This window comes from Prionailurus viverrinus, chromosome F1, assembly GCF_022837055.1.
Source record: "Prionailurus viverrinus isolate Anna chromosome F1, UM_Priviv_1.0, whole genome shotgun sequence".
NCBI lineage: Eukaryota > Metazoa > Chordata > Mammalia > Carnivora > Felidae > Prionailurus > Prionailurus viverrinus.
This window is the reverse complement of record NC_062577.1, coordinates 22,220,412-22,233,229: the sequence shown is the minus strand read 5'-3', so window position 1 is coordinate 22,233,229 and position 12,818 is coordinate 22,220,412. Positions and strand designations below refer to the sequence as shown.

The 12,818-nt window shown below is 35.1% G+C and overlaps 1 protein-coding gene across 8 annotated transcripts in view; it reads left to right on the top strand.

The window, feature by feature from the left end:
- Positions 1-12,818, top strand: part of SMG7 (SMG7 nonsense mediated mRNA decay factor) — a 91,287-nt gene that overhangs the window by 42,754 nt on the left and 35,715 nt on the right. For 7 of the 8 annotated variants that reach the window (XM_047839826.1, XM_047839827.1, XM_047839829.1 and 4 more), the window contains 2 exons: positions 9,323-9,354; positions 11,892-12,009. In XM_047839826.1, the coding sequence (XP_047695782.1) occupies positions 9,323-9,354; positions 11,892-12,009 (150 nt within the window). The remainder of the gene's footprint in view (positions 1-9,322; positions 9,355-11,891; positions 12,010-12,818) is intronic. The other variant, XM_047839828.1, reaches the window with a different exon arrangement.

Here is a 12,818-nt window from a genome sequence, read left to right as displayed (position 1 = left end):
CTGCTTAAAGTAAGAATAAAAAGCAATTCGGAAACCAATTTGACAATAAATTTCATATATTAAAAATAAATAAATAAATAAATAAACTCCAAAAAAAAAAAAAAAAAAGGCAACTCATGTTGCCAGAGCCTTCTACCAAGAGAAAACATTTAAACACTCTCTCACTTTGTATAAGCATTGGCCATAAACTATATTAATGTTTAACATTGTTAGTCTTTAGCAAAACCAGTAGGTCAGTTGAGGTGTGGTAGCTTTCCCTAGTGAAGTAAAATAATCAAATGGCCAATTATGTTACCAGTCTTTATGAAAGCAGTTGGTATAAGATCACATCTATTGATTTGGTTTCTTATATACTATATGAAAAAAATAAAATTGTGTAAGGAGAGGATAGGGATTCCTCTTGTGAGATAATTCTCAGTTTAACCCTCTCTCCTGTCTAAATGGGTACTTTTGGTACACAGGAAGAAAGAAGAGTTAGTAGATAATAGTATATAAACCTAACAGGGTTTTAAACAGTTTGCAGATTAAGGCCATCAAAAATATAGCATGGTCTCCACATAGTAACTTTACTGTTTGTTACATGAGACTGTATTTTTTAATGTAGTTCTCTTTGTGGCAAGATTACAACATTAATAAAAATAGATCTTTAAGGAAACTATTGATGATTCCTCATAGGGAAAAACTATTTGGCTTGGGAACTTAATAGATATTTTACTTCTTATTTTTTGATCAGGTACTCCCCAGAGCAGGAGATGCAAAGTTTACTGTAAAGAGGCCAGGTAATAAATATTTGAGGCTTGGTGGGCCATGTGGTCATTGTCTCAACTACACAGCTCTGCCCTTGTAGCAGAAAGCAGCCATAGACAGTACGTAAATGAATGGGCATGACTGTGTCCCAGTAAAGTTTATTTACAAAAAGAGATTCAGAGTAAAGGAAGGAATTTCACCCATAGTCTGACTGCTGTACTGGAATATAAATTTTACTTCTTGTGGTCTTTTTTATTAAAAATCTCAGGTAGAATTTTGTTTTCTATTTTAACAAATCTTTTAATTTAGGCGAGGTGACTTACATGTTAGTGTTTAGTTGACAGAGTCTATGTTAGCTTTTTATGTCACAGAATTTTTAAATTCTAACTTGAAAGAAGTAGAAATTACTGGACTTCAGAGTCAGAACTAAGTTTGTACTTAATTCTACCTAATTGCTTTGTGACTATGGGCAAATCGTTTCACATTTCAGAACTTCAGTTTCCTTGTTTATAGAAGAGGAGTAATACTCGACATCTTCAGGTTATTAGATTTTCCATTTAGCTATCTTTTCATCCATTCAATTTAGCAAGATTATTTTAGTCATTAATGTATCTCTTTCACAACTAATAGAGAACTGTGCACAGAATGAACACCTCTTTACTCTTGTCATACTGAGGAACCAAAACTCCTGGGATTTCAAGATGCTTTAACATTTTTGTCAGACAATTTTTATCACGTTTTTGCACTTTTGTTAGTGCTTGAATTTTTAGTTTTACAGTTTCTCTTGGACAGATTGTAGTACATAAAAATATAAAGTAAAATTTTGATCTTTGTTTATCAGTGGAAGCCTGCTACCAGAATAGCTAGATTTTACATTAGACATTATTAGACTTAATTATCTTATTCTACAGCCTCTAAGAGAAACAGGCTGTTTGTAAATAGTTCCTGTAATATGCTCAATAAAATCTTTGAAAGAAAGTTGGTGTCCTCATTAGGCAGATGGTAGCATACTGAAATGATACTTACAACCAGATCTTGCTTGAAATGAGAAAATAACCTTTAGACACATGATTCTAAGTATAAGATATCTTGTGTATACTTGAGTGTAAACTTTTTAGCTAATGTCTGGAAGCATAGTAAAATGTATTTGTAACTTTGCAGGGACAGAATGAAAACACTGTTGAGTCTAGTAAAGATGCATATAATTAGCACTGGCTTTCTCGGTATAAGTTTCATAAATTAGTGCTCTGGTAGGATGTTGTATTGTGTGTGTGTGTGTGTGTGTGTGTGTGTGTGTGTGTGTGTGTGTGTGTGTTTGTTTTGGAAGAGTGTGTTCTTTTGACATGGGTAGAATAGGATATATGGCATTCTTCTTTTTTAAGTTTTTAATTCTATAGTTAACAATCTATAGATTGTTATATTAGTTTCAGGTGTACCATATAGTGATTCAATAATTCTATACGTTACTCAGTGCTCATCATGATAAGTGTTCTCTTAATCACCTATTTTACCCTTCCCCCCACCCACCTTCCCTCTGGTAACCATCTGTTTGTTTTCTATAGTTACCAGTCTGTTTCTTGGTTTGTCTGTCTCTTTTTTCTTTGCTCATTTGTTTTTGTTTTTTAAATTCTACATATAAGTGAACTCATATGGTATTTGTCTTTCTTACTTTTCTTAGCATTATACTTTCTAGCTCCATCCATGTTTTTGCAAATGGCATGATTTCATTCTTTTTATGGCTGAATACTATTCCATTATACATTATATTATACCACATTTTCTTTCTCCATTCATCTATCAGTGGACATTTGGACTTCTTCCATAATTTGGCTATTGTAAATAATGCTGCAGTAAACAGAGGGGTGCATTGTATCCCTTTGAATTTGTGTTTTTGTATTTTGGGGGTAAATACCCAGTAATGTGATTACTGGATCATAGGGTAGTTCTTTTTTTAACTTTTGGAGGAACCAACAAACTGTTTTCCACAGTGGCTGCACCAGTTTGTATTCCCACCAACAGTGCAAGAGGATTCCTTTTTCTCCACATCCTCACCAACACTTGTTATTTCTTGTGGGTTTTTTTTTTAATTTTTTTTTTTTATGTTTATTCATTTTTGAAAGACAGAGACAGAGCACAAGTGGGTGGGGTGGAGAGTGGGGGAGGTATGCAGAATCTGAAGCAGGCTCCAGGCTCTGAGCTGTCAGCACAGAGCCCAACACGGGGCTCAAACTCATGAACCATGAGATCATGACCTGAGCCGAAGTCAGATGTTCAACCGACTGAGCCACCCAGGCACCCCTCTTGTGGGTTTTTTTTTTAAAGTTTATTTATTTTGAGAGAAACAGACACGAGTGAGGGAGAGGGAGAGAGAGAATCCCAAGCAAGCTCCATGCTGCCAGCACAGACCCCAACACAGGGCCCAAACTCACGAAACTTCAAGTTCTTGACCTGAGCTGAAACCAAGAGTCGGATGCTTAACTGACTGAGCCACCCAGGTGTACCAGTTTGTGTTTTTCATTTTAGCCATTCTTTTTTTTTTTTTAAGAAATTTATTTATTTATTTATTTAATGTAATTTCTTGTCAAATTGGCTTCCATACAACACCCAGTGCTCATCCCAACAAGTGCCCTCTTATTTTAGCCATTCTGAAAGGTGTGAGGTAATAACCTCATTGTAGTTTTGGTTTGCATCAATGTTGAACATCTTTTTTTGTTTTGTTTTTGAGTTTATTTATTTTGGGAGAGACAGAGAAAGAGAGAGAGCATACAAGTTGGGGAGGAACAGAGAAAGGGAAAGAGAGAATCCCAAGCAGGCTGTGCACTGTCAGCACAGAGCCCAGTGCAGAACTCGAAATCATGAACCATGAGATCATGACCTGAGCCAAAATCAAGAGTCGGACGCTTAACCAACTGAGCCACATAGATGCACCAGTGTTGACATCTTTTCATGTGTCTTTTGTCCATCTCTATGTCTTTTTTGGAGAAATGTCTGTTCATGCCTTCTGTCCATTTTTAAATTGGATGATTTGTGTTTCTCGTGTTGAGTTGTTTATGTTCTTTTTATATTTTGGATACTAACCCTTTATCAGACATGACATTTGGAAATATCTCCTCCCAATCGGTAGTTTGTCTTTTAGTTTAGGTTTTTTGTTTTTTGTTGTTTTTTTTTTTTTTTGTATTGTTTCCTCCGCTGTGCAGAAGCTTTTTGTTTTGATGTGTCCCAATAGTTTATTTTTGCTTTTATTTCCCTTTCCTTAGGAGCTATATCTAGAAAATGTTGCTATGGGCGATGTTGGAGAAATGACTACTTGTGCTGTCTTCTAGGATTTTTATGGTTTCAGGTCTCACATTTAGGTCTTTAGTCTAATTTTGACCTTATTTTGTGTATGGTGTAAGAAAGTGATCCAGCTCCATTTTTTTGGAGCTGGTGTTTCCCAACACCATTTTTTTCCCCATTGTATAGTTTTTCCTCCTTTGTTGAAGATTAATTGACCATATAATTGTGCGTTTATTTCTGGGTTTTCTATTCTACTCCATTGATCTGTGTCTGTTTATGTGTCAGTGCCATACTTTCTTGATTACTGCAACTTTCTGTAGTATATCTTGAAATCTGGAATTTTACTTTTCTTTTTCAAGATTGCTTTGGCTATTTGGGGTCTTTTGTGGTTCCATATACATTTTAGGATTGTTCTAGTTCTGTGAAAAATACTGTTGGTATTTTGGTGGGGACCGCATTAAATCTGTAGATTGCTTTGGGTAGTTTAGATGTTTTAACATATTTGTTCTTCCAATCCATGAGCATGTGTCTTTCCATTTCTTTGTGTCATCTTCAATTTCTTTCATTAATGTTTTATAGTTTTCAGAGTATAGGTTTTTTACCTCTGTGGTTAAGTTTATTTGTAGGTATTTTGTTGCTTTCGGTGCAGTTGTAAATGGATTGTTTTCTTAATTTCTCTTTCTGCTGCTTCATTATTAGTGTACAGAAATAAAACAGATTTCTGTATTAGTGACTTTGTATCCTGTGACTTTACTGAATTCATTTATCAGTTCTAGTAGTTTTTGGTGGAGCCTTTAAGGTTTCTATACACAGTATCATGTCATCTGTAATAGTGCAAGTTTTACTTCTTCCTTACCGATTTGGATGCCTTTTATTTCTTTTTATTGTCTGATTGCTGTGGCTAGGTCTTCCAGTACTATGTTGAATAGAAGTGGTGAGAGTGGACATCCTTGTCTTGTTCCTGACCTTAGGGGAAACACTCTCGTTTTTTTCCCCATTAAGTATGATGTTCAGCCTTTATTATGGCCTTTGTTGAGGTATGTTCCTCAAAACCTGTTTTTTTGTTGAGGGTTTTTATCATGAATGGATATTGTACTTCGTCAGATGCATTTTCTTTATCTGTTGAAATGATCATATGGTGTGTATCCTTTCTCTTATTGATGTGATGTATCAGATTGATTTGCAAATATCAAACCACCCTTGCATCCTGGGAATAAATCCTACTTGATCATGATGAATGATTTTTTTAATGTATCGTTGGATGTATTTTTTTAATGTATTGTTGGTTTGCTAGTATTTTGTTGAGGATTCTTGCATCATATTCGTCAGAGATACTGGCCTGTAGTTCTCTTTTTTTTTTTTTTTTTAATGGTGTCTTTATCTGGTTTTGGTATCAGGAATGAAGAGAATGAGTGGATTTTGGAAGTTTTCCTTCTTGTACTTTTTGGAATGGTTTGAGAAGAATAGGTGTTAGATCTTCTTTAAATGTTTGGTAGAATTCCCCTGTGAAGTCTTAAGGTCCTGGACTTTTGTTTTTTGGGAGTTTTTTGATTACTGATTCAGTTTCTTTGCTGGTAATCTCAGTCTGTTCAAATTTTCTGTTTCTTCCTGCTTCAGTTTTGGTAGGTTATATGTTTCCAGGAATTATATATGTTTCTTCTCAGTTGTCCAGTATTGTTGGCATATAATTGTATTTCTGTGGTATTGGTTAATTCTCTTCTTTCACTAGTGATTTTGCTTATTTGGGTTCTTTCTTTCTTTCTTTCTTTCTTTCTTTCTTTCTTTCTTTCTTTAATGAGTCTAGCTAGAGGTTTATCAATTTTGTTGATCTTTTCAAAGAACCATCTCCTGGTTTCATTGGTCTGTTCTGTTTTTTAGTTTATATCATTTCTGTTCTACTCTTTATTTTTTCTTTCCTTCTCCTGGTTTTGTTGTTCTTTTTCTACTTCCTTTAGCTTTAAGGCTAGGTTGTTTATTTTAGTTTCTACATACCATTTCTGATCTACTCTTTATTATTTCCTTCCTTCTCATGCTTTTGGGTTTTGTTGTACTTTTTCTGGTTCCTTTCGGTTTACAGTTAGGTTGCTTATTTGAGACTTTTCTTGTTTCTTGAGGTAGGCCTGTATTGCTATAAATTTCCCTCTTAGGACTGCTTTTGCTGCATCCCAAAGATTCTGGATCATTGTATTTTCATTTTCATTTGTTTCCATGAAAATTTTTAATTTCTTTGTTTTCTTGGTTGACCCATTTATTGTTTAGTAGCATGTTTTTTAATTTCCATGTATTTGTGTTCTTTCCAGATTTTTTCTTGTGGTTGATTTCTAGTTTCATAGTGTTATGATCAGAAAAGATGCATGGTATGACTTTGATCTTTTTGAATTTGTTAAGATTTGTTATGTGGCCTAATATGTGATCTCCTCTGGAGAATGTTCCATGTGCCCGTGAAAAAAATGTGTATTCTGCTATATTAGGCTGGAATATTCTGAATATATCTGTTAAATCCATCTGGTCCACTGTATCATTCAAAGCCACTATTTCCTTGCTCATTTTTTGGTTGGATGATCTGTCCACTGATGTTAAGTGTTAAAGCCCCCTACTATTATTGTATTAACTGTTTTATGTATTTGAGTGCTTACATGTTGGGTGCGTAAATATTTACAATTGTGTTACCTTGTTAGATTGTCTCCTTTATTATTATATAGTGTCATTCTCTGTTACAGTCTTTGTTTTAAAGTCTGTTTTGTCTGCTTTAAGTATTGCTACTCTGGCATTCTTTTGACAGCCATTTGCATGACGTTTCTCCATACCTGTGCTTTTAATCTGCAGGTGTCTTTCGGTCTGAAATTAGTCTCTTAAAGGCAGCATATAGATGGGCCTTGCTCTTTTTATCCACCGTGTTACCCTGTGACTTTTGATGGGAGCATTTAGTTTGTTTACATTCAAAGTAATTATTGTTATATAAGTATTTATTGCCATTTTGTTAGTTGTTTTGCGGTGTTTTTGTAGTTGTTCTCTGATCGTTTCTTCTCTTGTTCTCTTTTGTGATTTGCTGGCTTGCTTTAGTGATATACTCAGATTCCTTTCTCTTTGTTACTTGCATATCTATTACTGGTTTTTGATTTGTGGTTGACATTAGGTTTGTATATAACATTGTTTGCAGGATATTTGGTATTTTTTATTACATTTTATAATCTTAGGTTTTAATGGTATAAGCCAACAAGCCTTGTGAACGTAGTTTGTTTTTTTAGTTGCAAAAGTTTAACACCCAAAGTAAACAGTGGAGCTAGGTAATATGAATAATGGGATTTGATGTGATGTTACAGTTGAGGATGAAGTTTAGCTATTTATTTTTATTATTCATTTATACTGATAGTTCCTATATGGCTTGTGGTTACCTGTATAACACCCAGTTATGATTCTGTCTGAAAACTTAATTTAGAAAAAATAAATATTTTTTAAAAGCTAAGAAAATGAAAAGGTTCACATTATGTTTTGATGAAACTAAAACTCACAGCTGATATTAAATACCTAATATTTACAGTAAAAATTTTAGAACCTCTGTGTATTCTCTAGCTTTTATGTTCAAGTTTGTTTTTAGAAATGGAAATCTCATTAGTTTATATACATAACTTTTTAGAATATATGAACATGATTTATCCTTTTTCCTTTCTTCACTTTTTATTGAATGCCTACTGATTGCTAGGTGCTGTGCTAATAGGCATAGGGGTTGTGACGGTGAGCATTCTTAAAATCTGTGATATCTACTGTGTAGAAAAAAATAAGTGCTTTGAGAGTATAAAATAGGAATATCCTTCATGTAAGTAAGATTTCTTGAGAAAGTTATGTTTCTGAGGCAAAGTATGAGTAATAATTAACCAGACAAAAGGGGAAGAGGTATTCCTAGCAAAGGGACTTTTCTTTACAAAGGTGCTGTGTATGAAGGGAGCAGAGCACATTGGAGAAACCAGAAATCCGGTAACTAGAGCACAGAGATCAAGGAAAAGAGAGAATAATGGTAGAAGCAGTGTGCAGACTCTAATTTTTGGAGTGCAGAGAACTTTGTGGGACACTTTAGTAAAGATTTTAGTTTTTACTCTAAGAGCAGTGGGGAAATCATTAAAGCTTTTGAATGGGACTGTTGGTATGGTCAGAATTTGCATTTTGACAAGATCCACCAGACAGCAGTGGGAGAACAGAATGAAATAGGGCAAGAGTGAAATGGAGAAAACAGTTTGGTGGCTTTGCATTAGTCCCAGCAAGGGATGGTTCATAACTTGAATGTGAGTGGATGAAGAGGAAGTAAAAGGAAATCCACACATTCAAGATACATTTAGTTGGTAGAATTCTCTGGAGTCGATAGATTACCAGGGATTTGGGAGAAAGTTGTCACAGGTGACTTTGAGGTAACTGCCTTTAACAATTGGAAAGCAGTGATACATTTGGTAGGGCAAAAAACACTAGAAAGAGAACCAGGAATGGGGGTGGGAATGGGTCATGAGTTCAGTTTTGGACCTCTTGATTACAGGCAACTCTTGAAAAATTTGAGAGAGGAAAGAAGCCACAGCCAGAGGAGGAAGGAGAATGCAGGACAGAAGATTTTAGAACTGTGACAGACTTGAGCGTGTTTAAAATACTGAAGAAAAGGAAGGATCCAATATAGAGAGAAGTTTCAAAATTATTGAAGGAGGAAGGGGGTAATTAAGGGAGGAGAAGTTCTTATTAAAGTCTAGAAAGAGCCTACTCAAGTGGAATTACTGGTCTTAAATAAGAGATGCAGCGCCTCTTGTGTTTTAACAGGAGAGAGAAAGAAGAGGGTTGTGTGAACGTAATGTTTAGTAACTGGGCATTGTTTTTCCTGAGATGGGGCTGCTGGCCTTTACTGAAAGGGGTCGGCCTCAGGAAGGAGGCAAAATCCATGTCTGAGGAAAGTGGGAATTTTGAGATAGTTATAGTGGTTAGTGAATTGAGAAACATAGGATTTCCTGGCTGCATTGAGGGAAAATTTTTTGTTTAATGAGTATCATTTAATATTATCTTAAATACATTTGGAAAACCACAAGAATGTGAGCTCATAGAATTCATGGTGACCCTGTATACTTTTAAGTTATGGCATCAGTTTGCCAAAACCTAGTGCTACCCTGGATATTAAAGCAGGGACACTATTTGCAATGTCACAAATAGAGGTGCTATACATCTTGATGTAGTATATGATTTCACCTAACTTTTAGGTTTTAGTGTTACTTATGTTGAGTAGGCCTAGTTTGTTTCTAACTGATGTTCTTTTTTCCCTTTTTTTTAGGCAGGCAGAAGTCCTGAAGGCTGACATGACAGGTACTGGCTGGCTCATTTGGTTTTCACAGCTTATTTTATATACCATTAACGGAATTAAGGGAAGGGTCTCATCTTTCCTATGTTACTTGTTGCACTGTCCTAGTTGCCAAAAGGGATGATGACTTAAAATTTGCTTTAAATAATTACTGGTTTTGAACTTTGAATTCTTTTTTTTTTTTTTATGTTTATGTATTTATTTTGAGAGAAGGAGAGAACACGCACGTGTGAGCCAGCAGGAAAGGGGCAGTGAGAGAAGAAGAGAGAGAATCTTAAGCAGGCTCTGTGCTGACAGCTCCCCCAGTGTGGGGCTTGAACCCATGAACCATGAGATCATGACCTGAGCTGAAATCAAGACACTTGACCAACTGAGCCATCCAGGGGCCCCTGAACTTTGAATTCTTACTTAGATGGTTAAGAATTTTATATAATCTGTGCTACATTGTATTGAATATTACCTAATTTAATGCATATAACCATTTAATTTTTATGAACTATTTGTCATCAATTTAAGACATAGAAGAAAGAATTCATATACCATATAAATAAAAATACCTTATGGTATTAAGTTCATGTCTTCCTGTTGATAATTCTCCAAACTTGAATAGTAAGTAAACCTTGAGAAAAAATATTTGTAGGAAAACTGTACTAAAAGTCCTTGAAATTGACTGAACTGCCTTGCCACCTTTCTTTTCTCCCTTTTTTTGTTTTGAATAGCCAGGGTATTTTTGAAAGAAGAACTGAAAGTCCCTAGAAGGAGCAGATGATTTTAACTCCAAAATTAGGAAATATATGGCACTATGTAGTGATCAGTATGCTCTCTATAGCAGCATATGCTGTTCTAAAGTATAAAAAGAGATAATGTGATAATGAATCTCATTCTAATTTTTGAGGACTTTAGTTCTGCAGTGAAATCCACAAAGAGTTAAACTGTTACAACCAGCATTCTGGCCAGAATTTACAATCAAGAGGAAATTAAGACTCTTTAGATGTCTTTTTCTCAACATTGCAGGCCAGTGTTAATGTTGATGCTAATGTTTTAAGAATGTGGTAATATCATCGTCATCTTCTTAAGATAAAAAGAAAAATTCTAAAAACACTTTTTACAGGTATACTTAGTATAGCACCTCAGTTCTTCCCCATTATTAACATAACTGTCGTCATCTTCCTTACTACGGATATTGGTGTCAGCTCTGAGGCACTATATTATGCTTTTGTCATGGTAGGCATAATCTCCATTATGTGACCAAAATTGTGCATGGAGTGATGTTAGGCTGACTATACCTTTTACTTTTTCTTAAGTATTGAATACCCTCAGGAAGTAGGGTTAGGGTTTGGCTTTTATAGGGGACATTTGGCTGCCTAGAAACATTAAGATATGAAGTAATTTAAATGGTAGTCTGTCTGATAAAACAGAGTTAGTGATCCCTTATAATCCTTCCCTTGCCATCGATGAATTGAAACAAGACTGAATAAATCTATAAATCTATTTAGCCCTAAAACCTAATAAGGGACCAAGAAGCTGATACTACATCTTGTTTTGTTTTGTTTTGTTTTTAGTCACAAACTCTTGTGAGGATTAACTCAGGAGATTTTATTTGCAGACCTAGAGAAGAGTAAAGATTATGCCATTGTGTCCCAGTAAAATATCAAATGTAATCAGAAGCCTAATTGAAAAGTCTTTTATTAAGTTCTTCTATTGGGGCAGATCACTGTCAATTATTGCACTCATAAGCCTAGTAATCAGAAAGGCTAATGTGTCTTTCAGGACTCTGGCAGACAGTACGGCCCCAACTGAGTATTACATTTTGTCATAGCCTGACTTCCTGATTTCATCTTTCACCCAATTTCTCATTTGGCCTCTTGAGCAGCTTAATCATCATGTGCTGCAAATTCTCATTTATGTTAAATGGCAAGTATGGATTGCTCACAAAAGTTTCTTGGCAAGCAATTTATCAATCATTAAAATAACCCTTACTGTTAGGGCTTTATCGGGTTGACATTATATAGAGTAGGAATAACAGCAGAATGCGCAAACAGCTGCTGGATTGTGAACAGACGTGAAGATTCTGTAAGGACAGTTGAGAATGATCCAGAATAAAAAGAAAAAAGCTGCTCTGGACAGAGATACACTTATGAGAGTAAACAGACCATCTTGGCAGTTCATCATTTCAAATGGGGGGACTTTTGTGGCATATGGCTTCCTGTGATATGAATACGTAGAAATCCAAACTAAAGCAAAGGGTGCACCATTCGGGTTTTTTTTGTTTTTGTTTTTTAGCCTTTTTCATGGTGTTATTTCAAAGCTAAAAGACAAATACACAAGCATTTTGAACCAGATTCAGTCATTAGCCTGAAGGTGAGAGTCGTTTTAAAATGTAGTAGTATAAAACTTCTGCAGCAATCTATGGTATGAAGCAGGTTTTTGCTTTGGGGAGTGGAGAGGGAAGGAGTCATTGGTGTAGTATAATGGTTTTAACTCTGTTTTTCTATATATCTGCTGTTTGTTTGTTTGTTTGTTTGTTTGTTTTGTTACTCAGATTCTAAGCTGGGTCCAGCTGAGGTCTGGACATCCAGGCAGGCTCTGCAGGACCTGTACCAGAAAATGCTAGTTACTGATTTGGAATACGCTTTAGACAAGAAAGTAGAACAGGATCTGTAAGTACTATCATTTGGGATGTCCCTGTAAGATCAAGAGTCTCACCAAGACTTTAGAATAAAAAACAATTTGGTTGTTTCTTCTTAACCTGTCTCAGAGTAAGGTCTTTCAATGAAAACAAAAAATTCTAGTACTTGTGATTTTTTTTGAACAGAATATTTGACCATTGTTATTACTTCAGATAGTCTTAGGCAGCAAGAGGAGAATGCTTGAAGTTGAGTCTTATTCAGGTCTTTGGGGTATATCATAAAAACAAATCTATGTATATTTCAAGTACTAAGAGACAGTGTTTGGATTCTCTGTATGTGTTCAGTCCTGCATTTAAACCATGACTAAAAAAGAAATTCAACAGTAAACTTTAGATAAATCTTCTTTGGTGAATGTGATTCTATAAATTTCTCCCAAAGGAAAATGTGTTTGCATTGTAAGGGAACTTCTTCCTTTTATGAAATAAGTAGGTATTTCCTCCCCCCCCCCCCCCCCAATAAAACTAAAGAAAGATTTTGTATATTTAGGCTATTCCACTTGTTCTTTCTATGAGAGGTGAAATGACAGATGACCAGATTCCCAAGTGAGTAAATAAATGCCTTTTGTGGAGGGCCTTGCCTTATAAATTGGATCAAGGATATTAGCCTGATGAAATATTAAGAGTCAGTTAAGAATATTCTATTTAGTATTGCCTCGTACCCTAAGTTGTGGTGAAGATTAGTTTTTCCTATATTGTTCACCTTTCTTAGATACTTTATATTTTTAGGAGTTCTAGTAATAAAAGAGCTTAATCACAGCCACTCAGAATCCGTATCTATGA